Below are 24,321 nucleotides of genomic sequence, written 5' to 3' on the forward strand. Positions count from 1 at the left end.
CACACTGTGCCTGGTGATGGCACTGGCATACTATGTGGAGAGGACAAAAAGTTGGTGCCAATCAGAGCAACTGTTTGTTTGCTATGGCTCTAAGTCCCAAGGGCAGGCTCTGTCCAAACAGCGCCTATCTTGGTGGCTGACGGAGACCATGAAGATGGCATATCAAGTTTGCAAGTTGCCCCACCGGAGAAGATAACTGGCCATTCCACTAGGGAGCAGGCCACTTCTTGGCCGGTGTTCCAGGGCGGCATCTCCCCATTCGTTAACACGGTTTTACATGATGAACACCGTGGATCCACTGTATCCTGGATTTGGATCACGGGTGCTGAGAGCTGCTTCGGCGGCCGTCCCCTCAACCACAGATTGATCGGTGGGTAATCTAGTTACCTTAGGACAGCTAGCGCCATTAGCTCAGGAGTCTTGCGCCTGTCCTCATGACAAATTGGGTATACTTACCCATTAATGATGGTTCGTATTTCGTATTTGTAAGAGATCATTAAGTTATTATCATAACCCTGGTTCTCTGAAATAGAAATATTAACTGTCAGTCTTCGCGGTCGCTGCGGAGCCACGAGACTCGAAAGTAAAAGAATTTGCAAATGGCCACAGTGTGCTTTTGTTGGGGCAACTCGCACTGTGTCATGCACTCTCGCGAGAGTTTGTTGGCATACATGCTTCAGTTCTTGGGTTCTTAAAAGGGAATAACCCATTAGTGATGATTTAATATTTCTTTTTTTTTTTTTTTTTTTTTAATTTAGTCGTCTCCAATTTTTTTACCCCGGTTTTCTCCCAAGTTGAGTGTGCCAAATTATTATCTGTATCCTCTGCTCACCGCTCGCAACCCCCCCTGCTGACTGGGGAAAGGAGGCTGGAGCACGCGTCCTCCGAAACGTGCTCCTGCCAATCCGTCATTTTTCGCACTGCAGATTCGCAGCGAGGCCACCAGACCTATAGTACCGGAGGACAACACATCTGGCAGCTCCACTGCAGAACCACAGGCACCCTATCGCCCACAGGGGTCGCTGATATGCGGTGAGCCGTGGATTCCCCTGCCGACCTAAGCCCTCCCTACCTGGGCAACACTCGGCCAATTGTGCGCACCCTAGGCGCTCCCGGTCACGGTCAGCTGTGACATTGCCTGGACTCGAACCTGCGATCCCCAGGCTATAGGGCACATACTGCAGTCCATGTGGAGCGCCTTTACTGGATGCGCCACTCGGGAGCCCTTGATGGTTAATATTTCTATTTCAGAGAACCAGGGTTATGATAATAACCTAACGTCTTCCCAATCGGGGTTCTATAAGTTAACCCAATGACCCAATCGCCTAGTGTGCAGTGAAGGCCATTCAACCATAATATAAAGATTGCAGTGATGAGTAAGATAAGAAGCACCAGTTATAAATCTTATAGCAGAATTGTATAAAGCATCAAGCTTCCCCAAAGCTTCCACAAAAATGTATAATTTGGAGCGAGTCTTTTGGGAATTAAGATTGTGATAGAAGAGGTGTTGGTTTCTAAAATGCCTAAAGCACGCATAACAATTAAACAATGCTGAAAATTATTTGAGCATGGGGGATGTATACAAGTGAGAAAATAATGAAGTTCAGATTTTGCTACTGTCGGCTGAAATGGGAGGTGAAAGGTACCATTGTTAAGCATTAGCTGTTTATTCCTTTTGGGGAAAATATGGCTTGTTTGCTTGTATTTTGTATTAGTATGCTAATTATTTGTTTTATTTCAAGTGGTGCAAACTTTGCAGTGGAGCAAATGCTGTTTTGGTTTTCAGTGAATTTGAATGAATAAATTTACTTTGCTTGGTGTTTTTAAATACTGAGAAACCCCAAGCTTGTTGTATACAGCCCTGCTTCAGTGCAGTGGAATTGAAATTTTAATGAGTATATTGCTGTATGTGAAATTATTATGACAGTGCCACAGTAGTAGGGCTGTATAACTATACAGTGGCTCTCAAAAGTATTCACCCCCCTTGGACTTTTCCACATTTTATTGTGTTACAACATGGAATCAAAATGGATTTAATTAGGAGTTTTTGCCACTGATCAACACAAGAAAGTCCATAATGTCAAAGTGACAAATAAAATCTACAAATTGTTCTAAATTAATTACAAATACAAAACAGAAAATAATTGATTACATAAGTATTCACCCCCTTGAGTCAATATTTGGTAGAGGCACCTTTGGCAGCAATTACAGCCATGAGTCTATTTGGATAAGTCTCTACCAGTTTTGCACATCTGGACACTGCAATTTTTGCCCATTCTTCTTTGTAAAATTGCTCAAGCTCCATCAAGTTGGATGGGGACCTTTGGTGAACAGCAATTTTCAGCAATTTTCAACTCTTTCCACATATTCTCAATTGGATTGAGGTCCGTGCTTTGACTGGGTCACTCCAGGACATTGACTTTTTTGTTTTTAAGCCACTCCAGTGTGGCTTTGGCTGTATGTTTGGGGTCATTGTCCTGCTAGAAGATGAATCTTCTTTCAAGTCCCAGGTCTCTTGCAGACTTCAGCAGGTTTTCCTCCAGGATTTCTCTGTACTTTGCTGCATCCATTTTGCCCTCTATCTTCACAAGCTTTCCAGGCCCTGATGCAGAGAAGCATCCCCATAGCATAATGCTACCACCACCATGCTTTACTGTAGAAATGGTGTAGCTCTATTTTGGTCTCATCAGACCATAGAATATTCTTCCACTCGGTCTCAGAGTCTCCCACATGCCTTCTGGCAAACTCTAGCCAAGATTTTTAATAATGGCTTTCTTTTTGCCACTCTCCCATAAAGGCCAGTTTTGTGACGCACCCGGGCTGTTGTTGCCATATACGCAGTGTCTCCCAGCTCAGCCGTGGAAGACTAACTCCTTAAGAGTTGCCATAGGCCTGCTTGCTTGCTTCTTGGTGGCCTCCCTGACTAGTGCCCTTCTTGCCCGGATACTCAGTTTTTGAGGACAGCCTGTTCTAGACAGATTCACAGTTGTGCCATATTCTCTCCATTTCTTATTAATGGACTTCACTGTGCTCCGGGGGATATTCAATGCCTTGGAAATGTTCTTATATCCTACCCCTGATTGGTGCTTTTGAAGAACCTTATTCTGGATTTGAATGTTCCTTTGTCTTCATGATGTAGTTTTTGTTAGGAAATGTACTAACCAACTGTGGGACCTCCCAGAGTGGACTCCATTCAACTAATTATGTGACTTCTAAAGACAATTGGTTGCACCAGAGCTTATATAGGTGTGTCATAGCAAAGGGGGTGATACTTATACAATCAGTTATTTTCTGTTTTATGTTTATAATTAATTTAGAACAATTTGTAGATTTTGTTTTTCACTTTGACATTATCGACTTTTTTTGCATTGATCAGTGGCAAAAACTAATTATATACATTTTGATTCCATGTTGTAACACAATAAAATGTGAAAAAGTCCAAGAGGGATGAATACTTTTGAGAGCCACTGTATGTATTCTATTTCATCTTATTGTATTTTAATAGACGGCACGGGCAGTATTTACCATAAATAGGCAGTTCATTAATGAACGGGGGACAGTAGGTGACCGTTACGAATTGGTACGAGACCAATCCTCAATGATTACTAGGGGTGCAATAATAAATAATTGTGTATATAGATGAATCCCTTCATAATACTGTATCTATCGGAGCAGAGGTATGAGTCACGATACATGAACAAAAACATTGCATAGCTACTTTTAGTCCAAATGATTCTTCAGTGATTTAAACTTGCTCCCATCATTGAGCTTTTACCTTTCAACAAAATGATCAGTTAAGTAATTGTAGCAAACAAAATAATTCCAATCATCTGTTTTGCACATCCATTAGCAACATAGGTCTCAAATGTGCAGTTTTGAAAGAAAATATGTTTTAGCAAACTTATTTTTATTTTAAAACGGGATATCTGGTACTCCATCATCATCGTCATCATCATAGTCCCTCATCCATGTTGCTCCGGCATGTTTCCAGATTTAATCTAGTCATCTTCCTGGAGGTCGTCTTGATCTCTTTTTATCTCTTGGGATCCATTCTAGTATCTCCTTGGTCCAGGGATGATCTGTTGTTCTTGCTACATGTACTCCCACTGCCATTTCAGTTTTTTTACTCTTATAATAACTTTGCATACTTTTGTTTGCACTCTTATCCATGCCTTTCTTTTCCTGTATCTTCTTGTTATTCCCAGCATGCATATTTCCATACTCCGTTGAGTCGTTTGTAATTTGAGTAATTTTTGCATTGATGGTCCAGGTTTCACATCCGTAAGTTAGCACTGGCAGCACACATTGGTCAAAGACTTTCCTCTTGAGGCATAAAGGTAGTTTCCCTTTCAGAAACATGTTTAATCTTCCAGAGGCACTCCAGCCTATTTTTGCTCTTCTGTTGATTTCGACACAATTGGTTCTCCGTTGCCAAAACTAACTGTCCTAAGTATACTGTCCCAGTTATTTACTTCAAGCTTGATCCTATTGACTTCAGTTGCCTGTGGAGTGGTATATTTATTGAACATAACCTGAAGGGTCATCTTCAGGTTCATTTTCAAACCCACTTTGACGCTAGCCTTGTGTAGTTCTTGTATTCTTGTTTGTAATTCGTCTGGACACGTTGTAAATATGAGGATGTCGTCAGCAAATCGTAGGTGATTCAAGTAAGCTCTGTTGATCTTCAGCCCCTTATTTTCCAAATCTAGTGTTTTGAAAATGTCTTCTAGGGTGGCTATGAAGAGCTTTGGGGAAATTGTATCTCCTTGATAAGCTCCTTTTTTAACCCTTTGCAGATCATTTATTCAGTGCTGAGCACAAGCTTTTCCAACAGACTTTGTTTTAACTGGATTTTGAGGTTAGACTCTTCTCACAAGTCCATACTTTCTTTATGGTCAAAAAGACTCTTTTTGACCAAACAACAAATCTTTGTGTTCCAACTGTTGAATGCAAAACCTGTGCAAACTCACTCTGTCTGTCCCTTTCAAAGAATGCCGTCTAGAACCCAATGTCCAGTCACTGATACCTCAAGAGAAGTTCAAGTATTTAAATAAGTCTAGGAAAGGGTGAAGAGATAGACTTAGCCGTGGTGACGGAGTTCACCAAGTGGTCACTCCATTATCATTTCATGACACATTACTTACTGATCTCCCAATATACCATATATATATATATATATATATATATATATATATATATATATATATATATATATATATAAAAATTTGGGGTGACCACCCTTTGCCTTCAAAACAGCATCAATTCTTCTACGTACACTTGCACACAGTTTTTGAAGGAACTTGGCAGGTAGGTTGGCCCAAACATCTTAGAACTAACCACAGTTCTTCTGTGGATTTAGGCAGCCTCAGTTGCTTCTCTCTCTTCATGTAATCCCAGACAGACTCGATGATGTTGAGATCAGGGCTCTGTGGGGGCCATACCATCACTTCCAGGACTCCTTGTTCTTCTTTACGCTGAAGATAGTTCTTAATGACTTTCGCTGTATGTTTGGGGTCGTTGTCATGCTGCAGAATAAATTTGGGGCCAATCAGATGCCTCCCTGATGGTATTGCATGATGGATAAGTATCTGCCTGTACTTCTCAGCATTGAGGAGACCATTAATTCTGACCAAATCCCCAACTCCATTTGCAGAAATGCAGCCCCAAACTTGCAAAGAACCTCCACCATGCTTCACTGTTGCCTGCAGACACTCATTTGTGTACCGCTCTCCAGCCCTTCGGCGAACAAACTGCCTTCTGCTACAGCCAAATATTTCAAATTTTGACTCATCAGTCCAGAGCACCTGCTGCCATTTTTCTGCACCCCAGTTCCTGTGTTTTCGTGCATAGTTGAGTCACTTGGCCTTGTTTCCACGTCGGAGGTATGGCTTTTTGGCCGCAAGTCTTCCATGAAGGCCACTTCTGACCAGACTTCTCCGGACAGTAGATGGGTGTTCCAGGGTCCCACTGTTTTCTGCCAATTCTGAGCTGATGGCACTGCTGGACATCTTCCGATTGCGAAGGGAAGTAAGCATGATGTGTCTTTCATCTGCTGCAGTATGTTTCCTTGGCCGACCACTGCGTCTACGGTCCTCAACGTTGCCTGTTTCTTTGTGCTTCTTCAAAAGAGCTTGGACAGCACATCTGGAAACCCCTGTCTGCCTTGAAATTTCTGCCTGGGAGAGACCTTGCTGATGCAGTATAACTACCTTGTGTCTTGTTGCTGTGCTCAGTCTTGCCATGGTGTATGACTTTTGACAGTAAACTGTCTTCAGCAACCTCACCTTGTTAGCTGAGTTTGGCTGTTCCTCACCCAGTTTTATTCCTCCTACACAGCTGTTTCTGTTTCAGTTAATGATTGTGTTTCAACCTACATATTGAATTGATGATCATTAGCACCTGTTTGGTATAATTGTTTAATCATACACCTGACTATATGCCTACAAAATCCTTGACTTTGTGCAAGTGTACCTAGAAGAATTGATGCTGTTTTGAAGGCAAAGGGTGGTCACACCAAATATGGATTTGATTTAGATTTTTCTTCTGTTCACTCACTTTGCATTTAGTTAATTGATAATATATATAATATATATATATATATATATATATATATATATATATAATATATTAACATGTCTATTTTTGAAAGCATTCTTACTTTACAGCATTTTTTCACACCTGCCTAAAACTTTTGCACAGTACTATATATATATATATATATATATATATATATATATATATATATATATATATATATATATATATATATATATATATATATATATATGCACACACACACACACACACACACACAGAGAGTACCGTGAAAAAGTATTTAACCCCCTCTCTGATTTTTGGCATTTTTGCACATTTTTCACACTGAAAAAATGACACTAAAGTTTGGTGCTTCTTTCATTTGTTTGGTGTGCAAGGTAATCAAATAGGCAATCTTCAGGTGTGAAAAAGTTATTCCCCCCTAGTTAACTCAACCCAATTAAAGGGATAATTAGGGTCAGCTGTTTGAATACTTTGGTTAACAATCAGGCTTGATATGGGCCAGCCCTGCCCAATATAAATCTGACTAACTTTGGCCCTTACCATCAGAGTGAAGTTGTCAGCACACAGGTTCTAGAGGCACGTCATTCAAAAGAAATTCCCAAAGACCTTCGGAAAAAAAGTTGTTTGAATCCTATCAGTCTGGAAAGGGTTACAAAGCAATTTCTAAGGCTCTGGGGAGCCACCAAACCACATTCAGAGCCATATTATCCAAATGGAGAAAGTTTGGGACAGTAGTGAATCTTCCCAGGAGTGGCTGTCCTGCCAAAGTTTCTCCAAAAGCAAGGCATAAAATCGTCCAGGAATTCACAAAGAACCCTAGAACAACATCCAGGGATCTGTAGGCACCTCTCGCCTCGGCTAAGATCAGTGTTCATGACTCCACCATCAGAAAGACACTGGGAAAAAATGGGATTCGTGGCAGAGTAGTAAGGCAGAAAGCTACTGCTCACTAAGAAGAACATGAATGCTTGTCTCAAGTTTGCCAAAAAGCACCTGGATGATCCTCAAGAGTTCTGGAACAATGTTCTTCTATAGACAGATGAGTCAAAAGTGGAACTTCTTGGCCAACATGGGCCCATTATATCTGGCGAAAACCAAAGACTGCATTCCACAGTAAGAACCTCATACCAACGGTTAAGGATGGTGGTGGTGTCATGATTTGGGGATGCTTTGATGCATCAGGACCTGGACAACTTGCCATCATTGAAGAAACCATGAATTCTGCTCTGTATCGAACAGTTCTACAGGAGAATGTCAGACCATCCGTCCGTGAGCTGAAGCTGAAGCGCAGCTGGGTCATGCAGCAAGACAATGATCTGAAACACATAATCAAGTCTACATCATAATGGTTGAAGAACAAGAAATGTAAAGTTTTGGAATGGCCTAGTCAAAGTCCAGACCTAAACCCCAGTGAGATGTTGTGGCAGGACCTGAAACGAGCAGTTTATGCTCGAAACCGACAAATGTTACTGAGTTGAAGCAGTTCTGCATGAAGGAGTGGGACAAAATTCCTCCACGACGCTGTTAGAGACTGATCAATAACTACATAAGAACATAAGAACATAAGAAAGTTTACAAACGAGAGGAGGCCATTCGGCCCATCTTGCTCGTTTGGTTGTTAGTAGCTTATTGATCCCAAAATCTCATCAAGCAGCTTCTTGAAGGATCCCAGGGTGTCAGCTTCAACAACATTACTGGGGAGTTGATTCCAGACCCTCACAATTCTCTGTGTAAAAAAGTGTCTCCTATTTTCTGTTCTGAATGCCCCTTTTTCTAAACTCCATTTGTGACCCCTGGTCCTTGTTTCTTTTTTCAGGCTGAAAAAGTCCCTTGCGTCGACACTGTCAATACCTTTTAGAATTTTGAATGCTTGAATTAGGTCGCCACGTAGTCTTCTTTGTTCAAGACTGAACAGATTCAATTCTTTTAGCCTGTCTGCATATGACATGCCTTTTAAGCCCGGAATAATTCTGGTCGCTCTTCTTTGCACTCTTTCTAGAGCAGCAATATCTTTTTTATAGCGAGGTGACCAGAACTGCACACAATATTCAAGATGAGGTCTTACAAGTGCATTGTACAGTTTTAACATTACTTCCCTTGATTTAAATTCAACACTTTTCACAATGTATCCGAGCATCTTGTTAGCCTTTTTTATAGCTTCCCCACATTGTCTAGATGAAGACATTTCTGAGTCAACAAAAACTCCTAGGTCTTTTTCATAGATTCCTTCTCCAATTTCAATATCTCCCATATGATATTTATAATGTACATTTTTATTTCCTGCGTGCAGTACCTTACACTTTTCTCTATTAAATGTCATTTGCCATGTATCTGCCCAGTTCTGAATCTTGTCTAGATCATTTTGAATGACCTTTGCTGCTGCAACAGTGTTTGCCACTCCTCCTACTTTTGTGTCGTCTGCAAATTTAACAAGTTTGCTTACTATACCAGAATCTAAATCATTAATGTAGATTAGGAATAGCAGAGGACCTAATACTGATCCCTGTGGTACACCGCTGGTTACCACACTCCATTCTGAGGTTTTTCCTCTAATCAGTACTTTCTGTTTTCTACATGTTAACCACTCCCTAATCCATGTACATGTGTTACCTTGAATCCCAACTGCGTTCAGTTTGAGAATTAATCTTTTGTGCGGGACTTTGTCAAAAGCTTTCTGGAAATCTAAATAAACCATGTCATATGCTTTGCAATTATCCATTATCGATGTTGCATGAAGCGCTTAGTTGCAGTTATTGCTGCTAAAGGTGACGTAACCAGTTATTGAGTCTAAGGGGACAATTACTTTTTCACATGGGGGCATTGGGTGTTGCATAACTTTCTTTAATAAATAAATGAAATAAGTATCAACATTTTGTGTTATTTGTTTACTCAGGGTCCCTTTTATCTAATATTAGATTTTGGTTGAAGATCTGATAACATTCACTGTCAAAAATATGCAAAAATGCAGAAAATCAGAGAGGGGGGCAGGGTGTGTGTGTGTGTGTGTGTGTGTGTGTCAGTCAAAAGTTTGAGTACACTTGCTGGAAAATAGTTTTTTTTTTTTTTGTTCATAATTGACAATGTTTTACGTAGTGTACGTTTCTGTAAATACTTGAAAATGAAAACACGTTACAATATACAAAACAAAATATACGGAGTGTCAAAGCAATGTTCACGAAAATTGTCTCTAAATCTTGGATTCCTCAAAATAGCTACCATTTGCCTTAATAACAGCCTCACAAACAAGAGGCATTCGCTTAATAAGTTTCAGCAGGAAATCACCTGACATGTCTTCCCAGATCTTCTGCAGCAATTCCCAGAGGTGTAGGGCACTTGTGGGTAGCTTTGCTTTGACTCTTCTGTCCAGTTCGTCCCATACAAATTCTATGGGATTGAGGTCTGGAGACTGGGCAGACCAGGTCATTAGATTGAGTTGTCCTTCACTTGTCAATTTCAGTGAAATGGTCACCCAAAGCAAGGGGATTTCTGTCTGAAGCCCAAGTCAGTTAAAAGTCTGAAATGTGTATAACACAGTGTTAGAACACTGGCGTAAGTATAAAAGTGTATTTGTGTATTCTCCGAGTTAACTAGCATGTTACCTAATTAACCTTTTGTCACCAATTACACTGTGTAACAATTTATTTATTTTTTTTGGTTCCTGGGTAGTAAGTGTTATGTCCTAATTGCTTATGCCTCAAAAGTATAGAAAATGGCTATTATTCCCCACAAACTTTGCTTTTGTGACCAGGACGGTGATATTTTGAAATTTACCTATTTTCCAGAACATTCCAGATAGATTCAGTGCTGAGTAAACTTGGAGTAACTTCTAGATCTTTCTAGAACTTTCCAGTAATATAAATAGTAGTATAAATACAGGGGCCTTAAGCCCACCAGTTCAGTTTAGTTCCAGCTGCTTAAGTGGATACATATCTGCATTTTTCTGAGATGGCATCAAGAGGCTGCAATGGTGGCATTCCTGATGGGTCTCCAAGGCGGTTTTACCAAGTTTTCCTGCTATCTTTGCCTTTGGGACAGCAGGGACACCAAGGCGCACTACCACAGGCGGGACTGGCCACAGCAGACCGAGTTCTCTGTGGGGAGGAACAACGTCAAGTGGGAGCCACTGGTGGACCCCCCGGAAGGTGCTGATGCCACCACTGCACATCAAATTGGGCCTTATGAAACAATTTGTCAGAGCTCTAGATAAGGAGTCGGCAGCCTTCAACTACCTTCAAGACTTCTTCCCTAAGCTGTCTGAGGCAAAGTTCAAAGCCGGTATCTTCGTCGGACCACAGATAAAGAAGATCCTGAAGTGCAATGAATTCCCCAAGAAGCTCACTAGTAAGGAGAAAGCGGCTTGGAACAGCTTTGTCGCAGTGGTTCGGGGCTTCCTGGGCAATCACAAGGCCGAAAACTATGTGGAGCTGGTTGAGACTCTGGTGAAGAACTACAGCACAATGGGCTGTAGGATGTCCCTCAAAGTCCATATCCTTGATGCTCATCTTGATAAATTCAAGGAGAACATGGGAGCATACTCAGAGGAACAAGGCGAGCGCTTCCACCAGGATATACTGGACTTTGAATGCCGCTACCAAGGACAGTATAACGAGAACATGATGGGAGACTACATTTGGGGGCTGATTCGTGAAAGTGATTTACAGTATAATCGTAAATCTTGAAAAACGACTTACTTCTAAATCTTTTGTAGTCATTTTTGTATTACTTTAGTATAAATATATGTTAATTTGGATTCATATGTTGTTGTTTTCTGACTTTATGTGAACGACAAGACCGTTTTCTCATTGGAAATAGGTACATTTCAAAATATCACTGTCCTGGTCACAAAAACAAAGTTTTTGGGGAATAATAGCCATTTTTTATATTTCTGAGGCATAAGCAATTAGGAAATAACACTTACTACCCAGGAACAAAAATTGTGTTACATAGTGTTATTGTTAACAGATGAGGGTCCATGATTACTATAAATATAGGTAGCATAGGCACTCTTATAACAACTTTGATTGTTATTAGTACAGCTTATTTTTTGTGAAAAGAAATCAAGCTTGTCATTTAGCAATCCACATTGATCAGAATCTTCAAAGACTTGTGATCACAACAACTCAAAGTAAAAACTGTACATTAGCAGCAATATGAAGTGTTGTAGTAGCTAATTGTGACCCGGATGGCTATAGGGGTGACGTCAGACCCGGAAGAACACACAGTACTGCGTGTTTATTAAAGGAACAAAATAAAAGGTTTAAACCAATCCCGAAACACTTGTTCAAAACAAAAGGCATTTTGGCCAAACAGACAGACAGACAAAGGGCAGACCAAACAAACAAACAGATCCCAGTACCGCATTGTTTCCACTCCCTACACCTGTAGCAATTATTATGATCATATAATTTATTTTTCTGCTCTCACCCGTTCTCCACTGCGAACACACCAACCCAGAGTGACTCGTGCATCTATATATACAGCTGTGCTGGGATTCAATTACGAATTAATTATTCACTTGAATCCTGGCACGTGAACTAATTTGAGCAGTCCCCCGTGCCCACATACAAAAACGTATACAAAAAATGATAAAGATAAAGATAAAAATGAAAAGGGCCATACAACTTTCTGCAGAATCCTAGATGCAATAATATAATCAGATAGACTAGAGACAGCTGTACATTATTGTGCAGGTATTCTTCAAAATCAGTTTGTGTCCTAAACTGTACCAGCACAATTATTCAGTTATTGATTTGAATAATGTACCTGTCTTGGCAGTTGCCACTCAGATAAAGTATTTGGGGTAAAATATAGAACAAGAGTTCCTATCAGTCAATCAGCATTGTTAGTAAAGGAATCGCATTCAGGGTACCTCTGTACTTGTGATATGGATTGCTCATTAAAATCCTTAACCTATTTTTAAAGAGGAGACAGTTATCTATTCAGGGATACCAAGATATTTCGTGAGCAAGAAGTCTGAGTGATGTTAGATGGAAACAATCTCCACATCCCCAGTTTTCCTAGAAAACAAAGAACCTTTCAGGGGACCATTCTTCTTATGAGATGCCTTGCTCATTAAAATATGTGTGCATATTTTTAAAGAGGAGATGGTTATCTATTCAAGAATACCAATGTATTTAGCAAGTAAAGGGTCTGAGAGAATACAATCGCCACCCCTAGTTGTTCTGTAAATCATTTGTTGTTTCCATGTTGGTACTCTACCTATCCAGGAGAGACAGCAACCGGGGGAGGAAAAACATGTAAACCTTGTCATTTTATAATCGCTTTTGTGGGAATTGAACCACAGACTAGTAATTGGGCCCCATGGCAGATGTCCTTCTAATGTAAGAAGAAAGGCAGGCTAGAACTCTGACTAGTCAGAAATGGTCACTTCAGAGAGATAAGATTGCACTCTGTGTGCCATCATTTCAACATCATGCCTAATTCTGTTCGGGGGCCATGCTTTCATATATCCTTCCCTTTCATCATGAAAACTATTTTTTAATAGTAGCTCTCAGAAAAGTAAGTAGGAAATTGAAGCATATCCCTGCCAGTAAAAGGCACATCAGTGCACTAGCGGTAAAACAAGGTTTTACCATCCTTCTGCAGCAAGTTTGAACAGATCTTACTTATTGTTAAACAAAGAACTGAATAGAATGAGAACATTTAGTCAGTTCTTACACAGAAACATGACATTACCTCCACACTGCCTGTGACATTACTGCCATGCCACGCACCGCATGTGGGGTCCAGTGGGGGTCAAGTATAGAGAGGTGAACTTCCATTGAACCTGTAGCATTGTGGAAGAACATGCGCAGGATGGAAAATCAGAAGATGTCGTCTTCAGCAGGTGCTGCTGTCAGGCAGGTTTACAGCAGTCCTGTTCTTTCTAGCATTGTCTGAAATGAATGCAGTCCTGTCACTCCCATTTATTTAAATAACGCTGCGGTGTGCGTCAACCTGAATTACACTTTCCAGTGATTGAAGCTTCCTCTACACTGCCCTTATGAAATCATTTCTGAAAGAGTAATAAAACAAAGGGTGATGTCTGTCTCTTCAAACTGGTCAGAGTAACATTTGTTATTGTTGTTGCTTTTGCTGAAATTGCAGCATTAATAAAAAAAAAAAAAAATCTTTCCCTTGCAATGCACAACAGAAAGATTTAAGAAGCTATTGCATCACACATTGTTTATTGATTTTTACATTTTCAAGGCTTTAAGTCCATTTTACTAATCAATAGTTGTGATTATGTGTAGGGGTTTGGAGCAAGAGATAATGATCTAAAAAAAAAAAAAAAAAATACATACATACAAGTGAGGGAGCACACCTCAGTTCTGAGCTAAACACCCCCTGGCTACCATTCAGTCTTGAGCCTCTCTTAGGAAAAGACTATGTAATTGTGCAGGGGGTTTGTGATATGCTGTCCACTATGGACACGAGAGCAACATTCTACCCATAGTGGATGCTGAAAATACATCAGTTATAAATACGACATAGTACAGCACTCTAACATCCACTGGGGCAGAATGTTGCAGGGGGCTAAATTAATGGTTACAATAACAATGATCTTGGACTTGTATAGCACCTTCCACAGCCCCAAAGAAATTCAATTAAAACGAATTACTGAAAAAGACATTTCAAGTAAGCCTTTAGACTGGATTTAAAAAAAAAAAAAACTCACCAGCTTTGCAGAAAAGACATGTTTGAGAGCCCTTTTGTGGCCACAGAGGTGCTTTAAACCAGGGTGTGATGACTGAATTAGAACCTGGTATACATAGTGAATCTAAAACAAGAAGAATGCAACTGTAGTAGGTACTCTTTAATAACTCCTTTCATTTTTGACATGAGCTGTATTCTAACTCTTGTGAATGCTTGTGAATTTGCCCGCTGTCTGAGCCGCCTAGCCCAAATACTGATCCAGATTGCAAGTTTAGCTCCTTTACGTAAAAAATCTGTAACTTAATTCCATTGCATGTGTAAATTTTTCTCCCCTATAATAACTCTGTGAACTGATCAATTTATCAATAAAAAGTTCAATTGGTGAATTAGTGTTTGTTTATGAGGGCATCCAATATTAGAAGTTCACAGATTGTTCTTCAGTGCATCTGTTCTTTTCTCTGCAGGAAAAAAGAAAAGTGTTGGCCGAGAAGGCGGCTTCAGTGGAAGCCCTGAAGAAAGCCAGGGAGGAGGCAGCGGCCACCCCTTCAGACACTGCACTCCACGGGAAACTGGGCAAGAGGAGGCTGCCAGTGGGTAGCACCATCTCATCCATGCACGTGGACTACGATTACTTTGAAGCTGGCACAGGACAGGTGTGTTTTGATTTTTTCTTTGTTTCCATTTTGGTTTGGTAGGCCCCTAAAAGCTTGCGTCATTTTTTGTATGTTTGCATGTTCGGTGTCTACCTCTGATCTAGAAGAGAGTGTATTTCTCTTATTTATTAAGAAAGTTATGCAGCATCCAATGCCCCGTGTGAAAAAGAAATTGTCCCCTTAATAATAACTCAGTAACTGGTTATGCCACCTTTAGCAGCAGTAACTGCAACCAAACTTCCAGGTGCTTTTTGGCAAACCTGAAACGAGAATTCATATTCTTCTTAGTGAGCAGTGGTTTCCACCTTGTTACTCTACCATGAATCCCATTTTTGCCCAGTGTCTTTCTGATGGTGGTCATGAACACTGACCTTAGTTGAGGTGAAAGAGGCCTGCAGATCCCTGGATGTTTTTCTAGGGTTCTTTGTGACTTCCTGGACAATTATGCCTTGCTGTTGTAGAGATTTTGGCAGGACGGACACTACTGGGAAGATTCACTGTTGTCACAAACTTTTTCCATTTGGACAATATGGCACTGACTGTGGTTTGGTGGAGCCCCAGAGCCTTAGAAATGGCTTTGTAACCCTTTCCAGAATGATAGGCATCAAAAAACTTTTTTTCAATTGTGGCATATGTGCCTCTAGAACCTGTGTGCTGACAACTTCACTCTAATGGTAAGGGCTAAAGTTAGTCAGATTTATATTGGGCAGGGCTGGCCCAAATCAGGCCTGATTGTAACTAAAGTATTCAAACAGCTGACCCTAATTATCCCTTTAATTGGGTTAAGTTAACTAGGGGGGGGGCAGTAACTTTTTCACACCTGAAGATTGCCTATTTGATTACCTTGCACACCAAACAAATGAAAGAAGCTCCAAACTTTGTCATTTTTTCTCTCAGACTCAGTCTATATACTGCTACAACCCACAAAAAGATCTGACCAAATTCAACATGAAAAATGTGTAAAAATGCAGAAAATCAGACAGGGGGCAAATACTTTTTCACGGCACTGTAATCTGCTTATATAGAACCTGTTGTGGTTTAAACATGCTTTGTCACTGACATTGAGTGCAAGATCTATACTCTCAGGGAAATTATACAGTAAGTGTAGTTGCTGCAAATAAGTTATTGTGTACTGTTGATCCTAATTCCTTTACTCTTCTCGTGAGCTCTTTGGGTGGTAAAGCTGAACAGTTCTGTCACCCAAAGTGCGAAATAGATCCTTATTACTGGGGTCAGCTGTACACTATGCATACAAGAACACAATACATAGTTAATTTATAGTGTGGTGGGGTGCTCGTGCTGGCGTAATAATTTAAGATACTGGAGTCTTGCAGTTGAGGTTCAAACCAACAGGGGGTTTATTTGTATCAAAGGGTAAGGTTCTTTTCACAGGTACAGAAAATAAACAAAAATAAACAACACAAATCCAAACTCTGTTTCGGAGTACTACCTTCACTGTTTCCTTTTCATGCAATTTCAATCATGCAATTAACACATAAACCGTTCATTAATTATTCAATCCAGTCTCATTGCTATTGTGACTAATGAAAAACAGAGACCTCTACTGGTCAGAATCTAGCATTGCAGGAAATAATGCCGTTGTCATTCTCAGAATGACATACTTATTTTGTAGCACTTTACCAAAGTAGCCATAGCCAAGTCTTTAGAATCTTTAGAATAAGGTGTATCAGGATGTTCAGATCCAGAATAGCGTAGATAACCTGTACCGTCGTCTCTCTGTTTCAAACTTGAAGTAGTAGTGGGTGTAGTAAAATGCATGTGTAACAGGCAGTGTTGTGTGATTCCCTGCCATGAGATGAGGTTAAAAGCTCTATATCCACACCTACCGATGAGTCTGGCTCTGTTGATTAGTGGTTAAGATGCGCGCTTGTGATGTTTGTGGTTGCCAGTACTGCCCTCTTACACATGAAACAGTTCCAGTGTGAGGAACTGTGAGGTGAAATAAACAAGACCCTCTTACACATGAAACAGTTCCAGTGTGAGTAACTGTTTGAGGTGAAATAAACAAGCCCCTCTTAGAAATGAAACAGTTCCAGTGTTATAGGAACTGTTTTGAGGTGAAAATAAACAAACTCTTAAAGGAATTGTAAACTCTCTCCATGTTTCTGTAACTGGATACTGTGCTTTAGATACATGGTTTTGGCCTAGCTTGATATATGTCCAACTTAAATTCTGTCTGCAGAACTGTTTTTTATACCCAACACATTTTAGATTTTGCCATGTTTTTGTACCAGTTTCCTAAGAGTACTGCAATTCAACAATGACAGCTCACATATTCCTTAAAACCTAATCTGTTTCTATTGCTTCAATAGTTATATTCCCCTGAAGCACAGACACTAGACAAATAGCAATCAAAAACAAACTGGCACCCTCTCAATTGGTATAGCATTATTTCTAGGCCTCTGTTTTTGAAGGACTCCATTTTAGATGCTTAACATCTAAAAAAAAAATTGTTGTTCTTGGATTCAATTTACTTTTGTTGCATTCCTCTAACAAAACACATGTTCTGTCTTGACCCAGTTTGGGTTTTGTTATTTTTTTTGTCCTTATAGTTTGAAGTTTTTGTTCAGATTTTATGTAAAAATACAAAGCCCTCTTGTCATGGTAATAAGTAACATTAAGGACTTCAGACATAATTTTCTTCCCTCAACAGAATGGAAAATGTGTAAGCTTTTGAGAAATAATTGCAAGATGTTTTATGCAGCAGGCCTGTGAAACTATTAATACAAGGACAGGTCATTCTGAATGGTCTTGTTTCCTTAAACTGTACAACGAAATAAAAAAATAAAAAATACTACCCAGTGTGATTTAAAAGGGTTTATGGAACAGCAGGGGTTGCTATGCAATTAAACTGAGCATCAGAAAAATACATCAATACCACCCCCCCATCTATTATGGCAGAGTACAGTGGTAGAGCTGTGTTCTTAACAGCCAACAAGCAACAAGCACACCTTGAAAAACAAAGAGTATGTGAAAGAACTACCTACTTGGGGGAGAGTTGCATTCATTGGAAGTTAAAATTATTGCAATCATTTTAGCCGATTTTAATTAATAATTGAATCCATCGTTCAACGAGCAGGGTTGGGACCAATTCCTACTTTACAACACATCAGTGATCAAAATTGCAATTGGCAGTGTTCTTTAAAATGAGCGTCTCACAGTGGCAACACATTACTTAAATTGAAGTCACTGTTAGTCAATTAAATTGGCTTAATTGAAAGCAGTTGAATGAGTAGGAACATTATTTAAAGCCTAGTTTACACCCTGCCTAAAGGTATACTGAAATTATACTGTTGGGCTGCATTTTCAACTGTGTGTCCTGTGCATTTTCTGCCTGCAAGTTTGTTACATTTCTCCATTGCAATACTACAGTTTGGGGGGAAAAAAAAAAAATAGTAGTAAAGTGAAGTTCTCAGTGGATTTAAAAAAAAAAAAAAAAAAATTATATATATATATATATAATATATATATATATATATAATATATATATATATATATATAATAGGTGTGTCTGTGTGTGTGTGTGTGTGTGTGTATATATATATATATATATATATATATATAATTTTTTTTTTTTTTTTTAAATCCACTGAGAACTTTCACTATATATATATATATATATATATATATATATATATATATATATATATACGATATATATATATAATATATATATAGGATCCTTTTGACTGCCTCATAACCCTGTGAGGTAAATAACAGATTTCTGTCTGACCCAAAAAAAGAGATCCCTTTGTTCAGCTGCATTATTTCTGTTTGACTTCACTCCATCATTTGCATCCAGCTTGCCTTTGTTTTCAGTTTAAATGAACTTGCCTCTCCACCAGTTTCTCCATTTTAGCTTACCTATTACATTAAAGTGATTGTAGCTAAAATCCATAAATCTTACACTTCTATTTATAATATAGGTGTAAAACATGCAGTTTTTGAAAGAAATGCATATTGTAGTAAACATGGATTTTCAAACTGAGAACGTTCGTTATCCTAGTGTAGTACCACAAATGAAAATGCATGTTTTCTATAACCTTTGTTTCTTTCAAAACTGCACATTTGAGACCTGTGTACTGTTACTCATGGAATACAAAACAGGGATGATTTGTGAAATGATTTTCTTAGCTACAGTCACCAATATAGGGTATATTTGTCAGTTTGCTAAAACCTTATAAAAGATTGTGTTTAAAGATGCTGCTTGCCTGGCATTTTGCCTTCACCTCATAGTCGATTTCATACGTCATACAATTTAGGGAACCAGTAAAACAATTTAGTCAGTCAAATTCCTATTTTTTTATTGCACATTGGAATTGTATATCTGGAAAATCAGATTGTATTATTAGATTACAGTTCAGTTGTACAAATGTTTCCTTCAGTCCAGTTCTGAGATGTGCACAGAGCTTATTTCCCCTGTGACAAAGTTTAAACAAGTTACATTAAAGTAAAGAAAGGTCGGCTATAGAACACATTCCTCATACAATTTAATAATGCAATGCTATTGTGAATCACAGGAGTCTGATGTTTGAGGTTCCATTTTCCCTGTATTATATAAAATGGAAAGCCATCTGTTTATAATCTATTACTGTCGATGCTGCAATTTTTTAAAACATGTTTTATTCTTTTAATAGCTATCTTTTTAAACACAGTAATACAAGTTTTAGTATTGAGTGGAGGCAGTACACTTTTCGTTATGGGCTTAATGTTTGGTACACAGCTGTTTTTCTTAGTTAAGTTCCATTACTGGTGTTGTCCAGCAAAAATGAACCTTTTCACTGCTGCATTGTTTTAACCTCTGTCCATATCAGCAGGGTTCTCCCCAGGAATTCTGTACAGCCGGGTGGCAGAATATTATAGCTGGGAAAAATAAACTTGCCTTACTTTAAATATATAATCCGACAAAGAATGTGAATAATGTGTTGTCTTTCATTGGCTATGTCTGGTTGCTGTTTTTTATGTTCTACATTTTCTTTTTTATGACTGTTTTTTATTATGGTAAATTACCGGACTTATTTAGGCACTCTACCATCTGACTGGGGAAAGATAACGTAGGGTTATTGGAGTTCACAAAAAAAAGACCACCTTCCTTTTCAGCTTATTTATTGAGCTTATTTCTTCATTTAAATTATTTTCTTTAAGTTTTCAGGGCATTTTGTTAATGCCCATCTATTTTAGTTTTTCGCTGTTCTACATTTTTTAATGCAACTGTTGATTTTAATCGTTTTTTTTTTTTTTTTTTTAACACAACAGTACTCACACACGTTTTGGTCACCATCATAACTGCTGCATGAAACCGGAGTGTAATAATCCAGCACCTCTGCATTTAAGCATTTGTATGTTAGCTGACAAGTGTTCAGCTGATATCCCATCATGCCTGCCTTCTTAAAGGCATACAGCCTCTATATATGCACCCCAAATATCTGTCACAAGCACCTGGGTACATATGGCTGAGTACTATAGATCACCTTACAGTACAATAATATAACAAAAATGGGACTGAATGATAATACCCTAAAATAATCTTAATATTTCTTTAATAAAGTAGCCAGTGCAAATATAGTATGAGGTGGTGAATTGTGCCGATCGCTGGCTTATTTTGCCCCCCTGCATTCATTGTCACTATTTTTGCTTTGAAAATAATTAGTTATTTTTTTAGCAGTCATTTTTAACGTTTTAGCCTATCAAAGTGCTTAACACAGAAAACCTAACCCTTCAACTCAGTGATTTGGTTAAATGGTGTGTCTAGACGTAACACAGCTGTCATGTGTTTTTTTCCAGCCAGCAGCGCGTAGCTGATCTAGTCTGCTAGAAGCACAGACTAGATCAGTTATTGTTAAAGGCACAGTATTATCTGCAAGACGGGCGGATCGTTTTTTTTTTAGCCGGGTGACGACAGCCACTTTGCTGGCCCGCCCGGCTGAAAAGGCCTGGGGAGAATCCTGATCACTGATATAGACCACATGCTTTGCTGTAGGGTCTTTTATAGTTGATGCTCAACTGTATTCTATTATTCTCTCAATAATCAGTTCCATTACTGATTGTATCCAGTGGAAATTAACCTTTCACTGCCACATTGTTTTAACCTGTATAGATTTTTTTCACATTTTTTGATTTACAAACCATTAAAGCTGATATGGAATCCATATAAAATTTAAAATCTATTCCAGGCGTTGCTCTTTCATAGGATTTTACAAGGTGACCAAACAAAGGGGTTTGAAAAGATCTTAGATCTTATGCATGTTCATCAAAACAGAAGCTGGCTATATTTCAAGTATTGAGGTGGGGGGCATTAATATTTCAGGTTCTTGACCCCTGTGCTTGCAGGTCTCTGTTGTTTACCATTCCCTGGACTTTGAACCGGTGAACTTCTTTGCCCTGGGTTCTCCAATTGGTATGTTCCTGACTGTGCGTGGCCTGGAGAGAATGGAAGAAAACTACCGCCTTCCTACCTGCAAGGGCTTCTTCAATATCTATCACCCGGTGAGTGGAATCAATGCATATCTTCATACTGCTTCAATATCTGTCACCCGGTGAGTGGAATCACTGATGCTCGTATTATGTTAAATGTGTAATTGACTTTTAGTAGTATTTTTTTCATAGCTGTTGGTGACTGTGGGAGGGTGTGCACGTGCTTATTTTACAAGTAAAGAGGTGCCGGGGCGCAAGCAATTGCAATAATACCGTTCTCAAGAACCGCACATTCAAAATCATGCACGTTTGTTTGAAAGAGTGTTGTATGTACTAGTGTTAGATGTTTACAAGCACGTGTTCTACAGTATTCATATATAAGGTAGTAGGTAAGTGTAGAAAATTTAATTCAAGGCAACCGCAGGATGGATGGATGGATGGATAAATAAATAAATAAATAAATAAATGGATAAATAAGCCTGCATACATAGTGTGGTTGCAAGCTTTGAAATGCAAAAAAACTGCAACAACGCAACTGCCCCACCTTTCACAGTGAATTATAGGACTACATGTCTGATATGTATGTTAATAAACAATATTTGCTTATATTATATAATAAGATTAGTAGCTAAGAGTTGACATTTCTTACCTTGGTCATGTTTTCAGCAACATTTATTTATTCAGGATTTTTTTTTTTGCACAGAGAACGTAGCCTACATAATATTCTTTAAGTCGAATTGTTAAATTTGTGCTTGCTGTTTGATTTTGGCAGACTGTATTTTCAGCAGTTTTAATCTGTTATCACTTAAACCGGGCAAGTGGCAATACTGCAGCAGATTTTTAACTGCAACAATTTTTATCTTTCATAACTGAAGAGGTTCTGGGGCTGTGCCATGGCACAAATTATGCATTGCATGTGGGCGATTCAGTGAATCGCAGGAGTCAGAAAGTTTCTTTGAAACGCCATTTGGCATATTGATTTATTTTGGGCACCAAAGGGTGCTCTTGTGCCATGGCTGCAATACTGACAAAGGTAATTCTAATAATGCAAAAGAGAAAATAAACACTTTTAATATAACTACAAAGTAAAGGTACAGAAATAAACCGTGGTTTGTTGCTCCCACTACCGCTTGAAGCCCTGAATAATGGCCACTGTTCTGTGTCTTCTCTAACTCACTGTGGGACAGCTCAGTACTCTGATTACCTTATGCCCTGTAAATAAATAGCTATAGAACAAGATGATGATGATGATGATGATGAAGAATTAGTTGATACACAGGGGCAGGGAGTACCCCGTCACATATCCCCCCCCCCCCCCAAGAAGGCTGCAGCGGGAGCTCCACTTCTCCCTTGTGCTCTGAAGCCGATGGCTCCCTTTTCTGGGGCTCCATCCCCCGACTTTCCAGAAGAGCAAATGCTGCTGCTGGTTTTGACACCACCCTGGGCAATAATAGTCCCCACATGCAATGCATAATTTGTGCCATGGCACAGCCCCAGAACCTCTTCAGTTATGAAAGATAAAAATTGTTGCAGTTAAAAATCTGCTGCAGTATTGCCACTTGCCCGGTTTAAGTGATAACAGATTAAAACTGCTGAAAATACAGTCTGCCAAAATCAAACAGCAAGCACAAATTTAACAATTCGACTTAAAGAATATTATGTAGGCTACGTTCTCTGTGCAAAAAAAAAAATCCTGAATAATACTCCCCGGGCGGTGCCGTGCAGTAATAATAAACAAAAATAAAGCGCCCGCAGTATCCCTGGTCTTACTCCTGGAGACGCTGTTATCCCACGATGACACCATATGTCAAGATGTGAGGGTGGGTGGTGGCATGAGAACCAGGAAAGATAACACAAAAGGTAGGAATCCGGGGCAAAAACTGTGTGGCTATGCAGCGTATTTATTTAGTAAATACCAAAGTAACAAAATGAAGACTTTCAGAATAAATACAAATAAATGGGTACACTGGCCAAAACTAAGCAAACACACAAGTACCCTTTCCCCCCCCACAGACACCGGTAGCATTCGTGCTTTCTCTGTGCCCTCCAAATCACTACCCCTGCAGCCAGTTAACCCTTTGGTCACATTCTGCACGGGTTTACTAAAGATGCATGACTATCGGCTAATTCAATAATCAGTCGCTGACAGTCATGTATTTTCAATAGGACTTTAAAACAGAACAAAACAAATAGCTGACGGCATTTTCGCCCGTCCTGCATTTAAACAAAAAGGCTTTTCACTGTCATATTCTAAATACCTATATAATAATAATAATAATAATAATAATAATAATAATAATAATAATAATATCATATTAAGCACAGGGGCAGGGAGTGAGATAAAAAACAAACAAAAACTCTGCAAGAATCCTTAAAAATGTTAACAGCCCAATTTAATTGCCATTTTGTGCTTTTTTGTCTTGCCTTGCAGCTGGGCAACTTCTTAATTTGACACGATACCAAATTGTTTACCTTTTCGGTTTTGTGTTCAATTTCGTTTTAATTTATTATGCATTTTCAGGGGTTAGATCATCCATGTTTTATGGTCTACATTTTATTATTTTTATGTAGAACTTGATGCTGAGTATGTAATTGATCTGTTTTTATAGAACGTTTTGTGGTTTAAATGTTTAGAATGCTTTGTCGTTGACACTCTTGAGAGCGAGATCTACACAGTGTTGTACGGTATGTAGTTGCTGCTAATATGTTCGTTATGCTTCATTATGTGGTTTCAGTGAGTCGTGAGTGTTATAGCAGCTGGAATTTATTCACTACATAAAGTAAAATAAAAATGTATATTCTTTGAAAAAGTAAATTTCAAACCTATGGGCATTTGTCACTTGTTCTTAAAATATACACCTGTTATTTTAAGTCTGTGAATATTTACTTTTTGATAGATGGGATTTATTTCCCTCAGTCAGGGTCGATAAATACACAACTAATTCTTTTTTTTTTTTTTTTTTTTTTTTTTTTTTCTTTTCTCATACCCCAAATACATATTATAACTACAGTACAAACG

The 24,321-nt window shown here is 38.9% G+C and overlaps 1 protein-coding gene across 1 annotated transcript in view; it reads left to right on the plus strand.

Annotated features, from left to right (window-relative positions):
* The window catches only part of LOC121325981 (SEC23 interacting protein), an 82,316-nt gene that overhangs the window by 50,457 nt on the left and 7,538 nt on the right, over positions 1-24,321 (plus strand). The window contains exons 13-14 of the mRNA XM_041269093.1: positions 14,679-14,867; positions 21,219-21,374. Coding sequence (XP_041125027.1) covers positions 14,679-14,867; positions 21,219-21,374 — 345 coding nt within the window. The remainder of the gene's footprint in view (positions 1-14,678; positions 14,868-21,218; positions 21,375-24,321) is intronic.

The sequence above is a fragment of the Polyodon spathula genome, chromosome 13, assembly GCF_017654505.1.
Source record: "Polyodon spathula isolate WHYD16114869_AA chromosome 13, ASM1765450v1, whole genome shotgun sequence".
Classification (NCBI taxonomy): Eukaryota; Metazoa; Chordata; class Actinopteri; order Acipenseriformes; family Polyodontidae; genus Polyodon; species Polyodon spathula.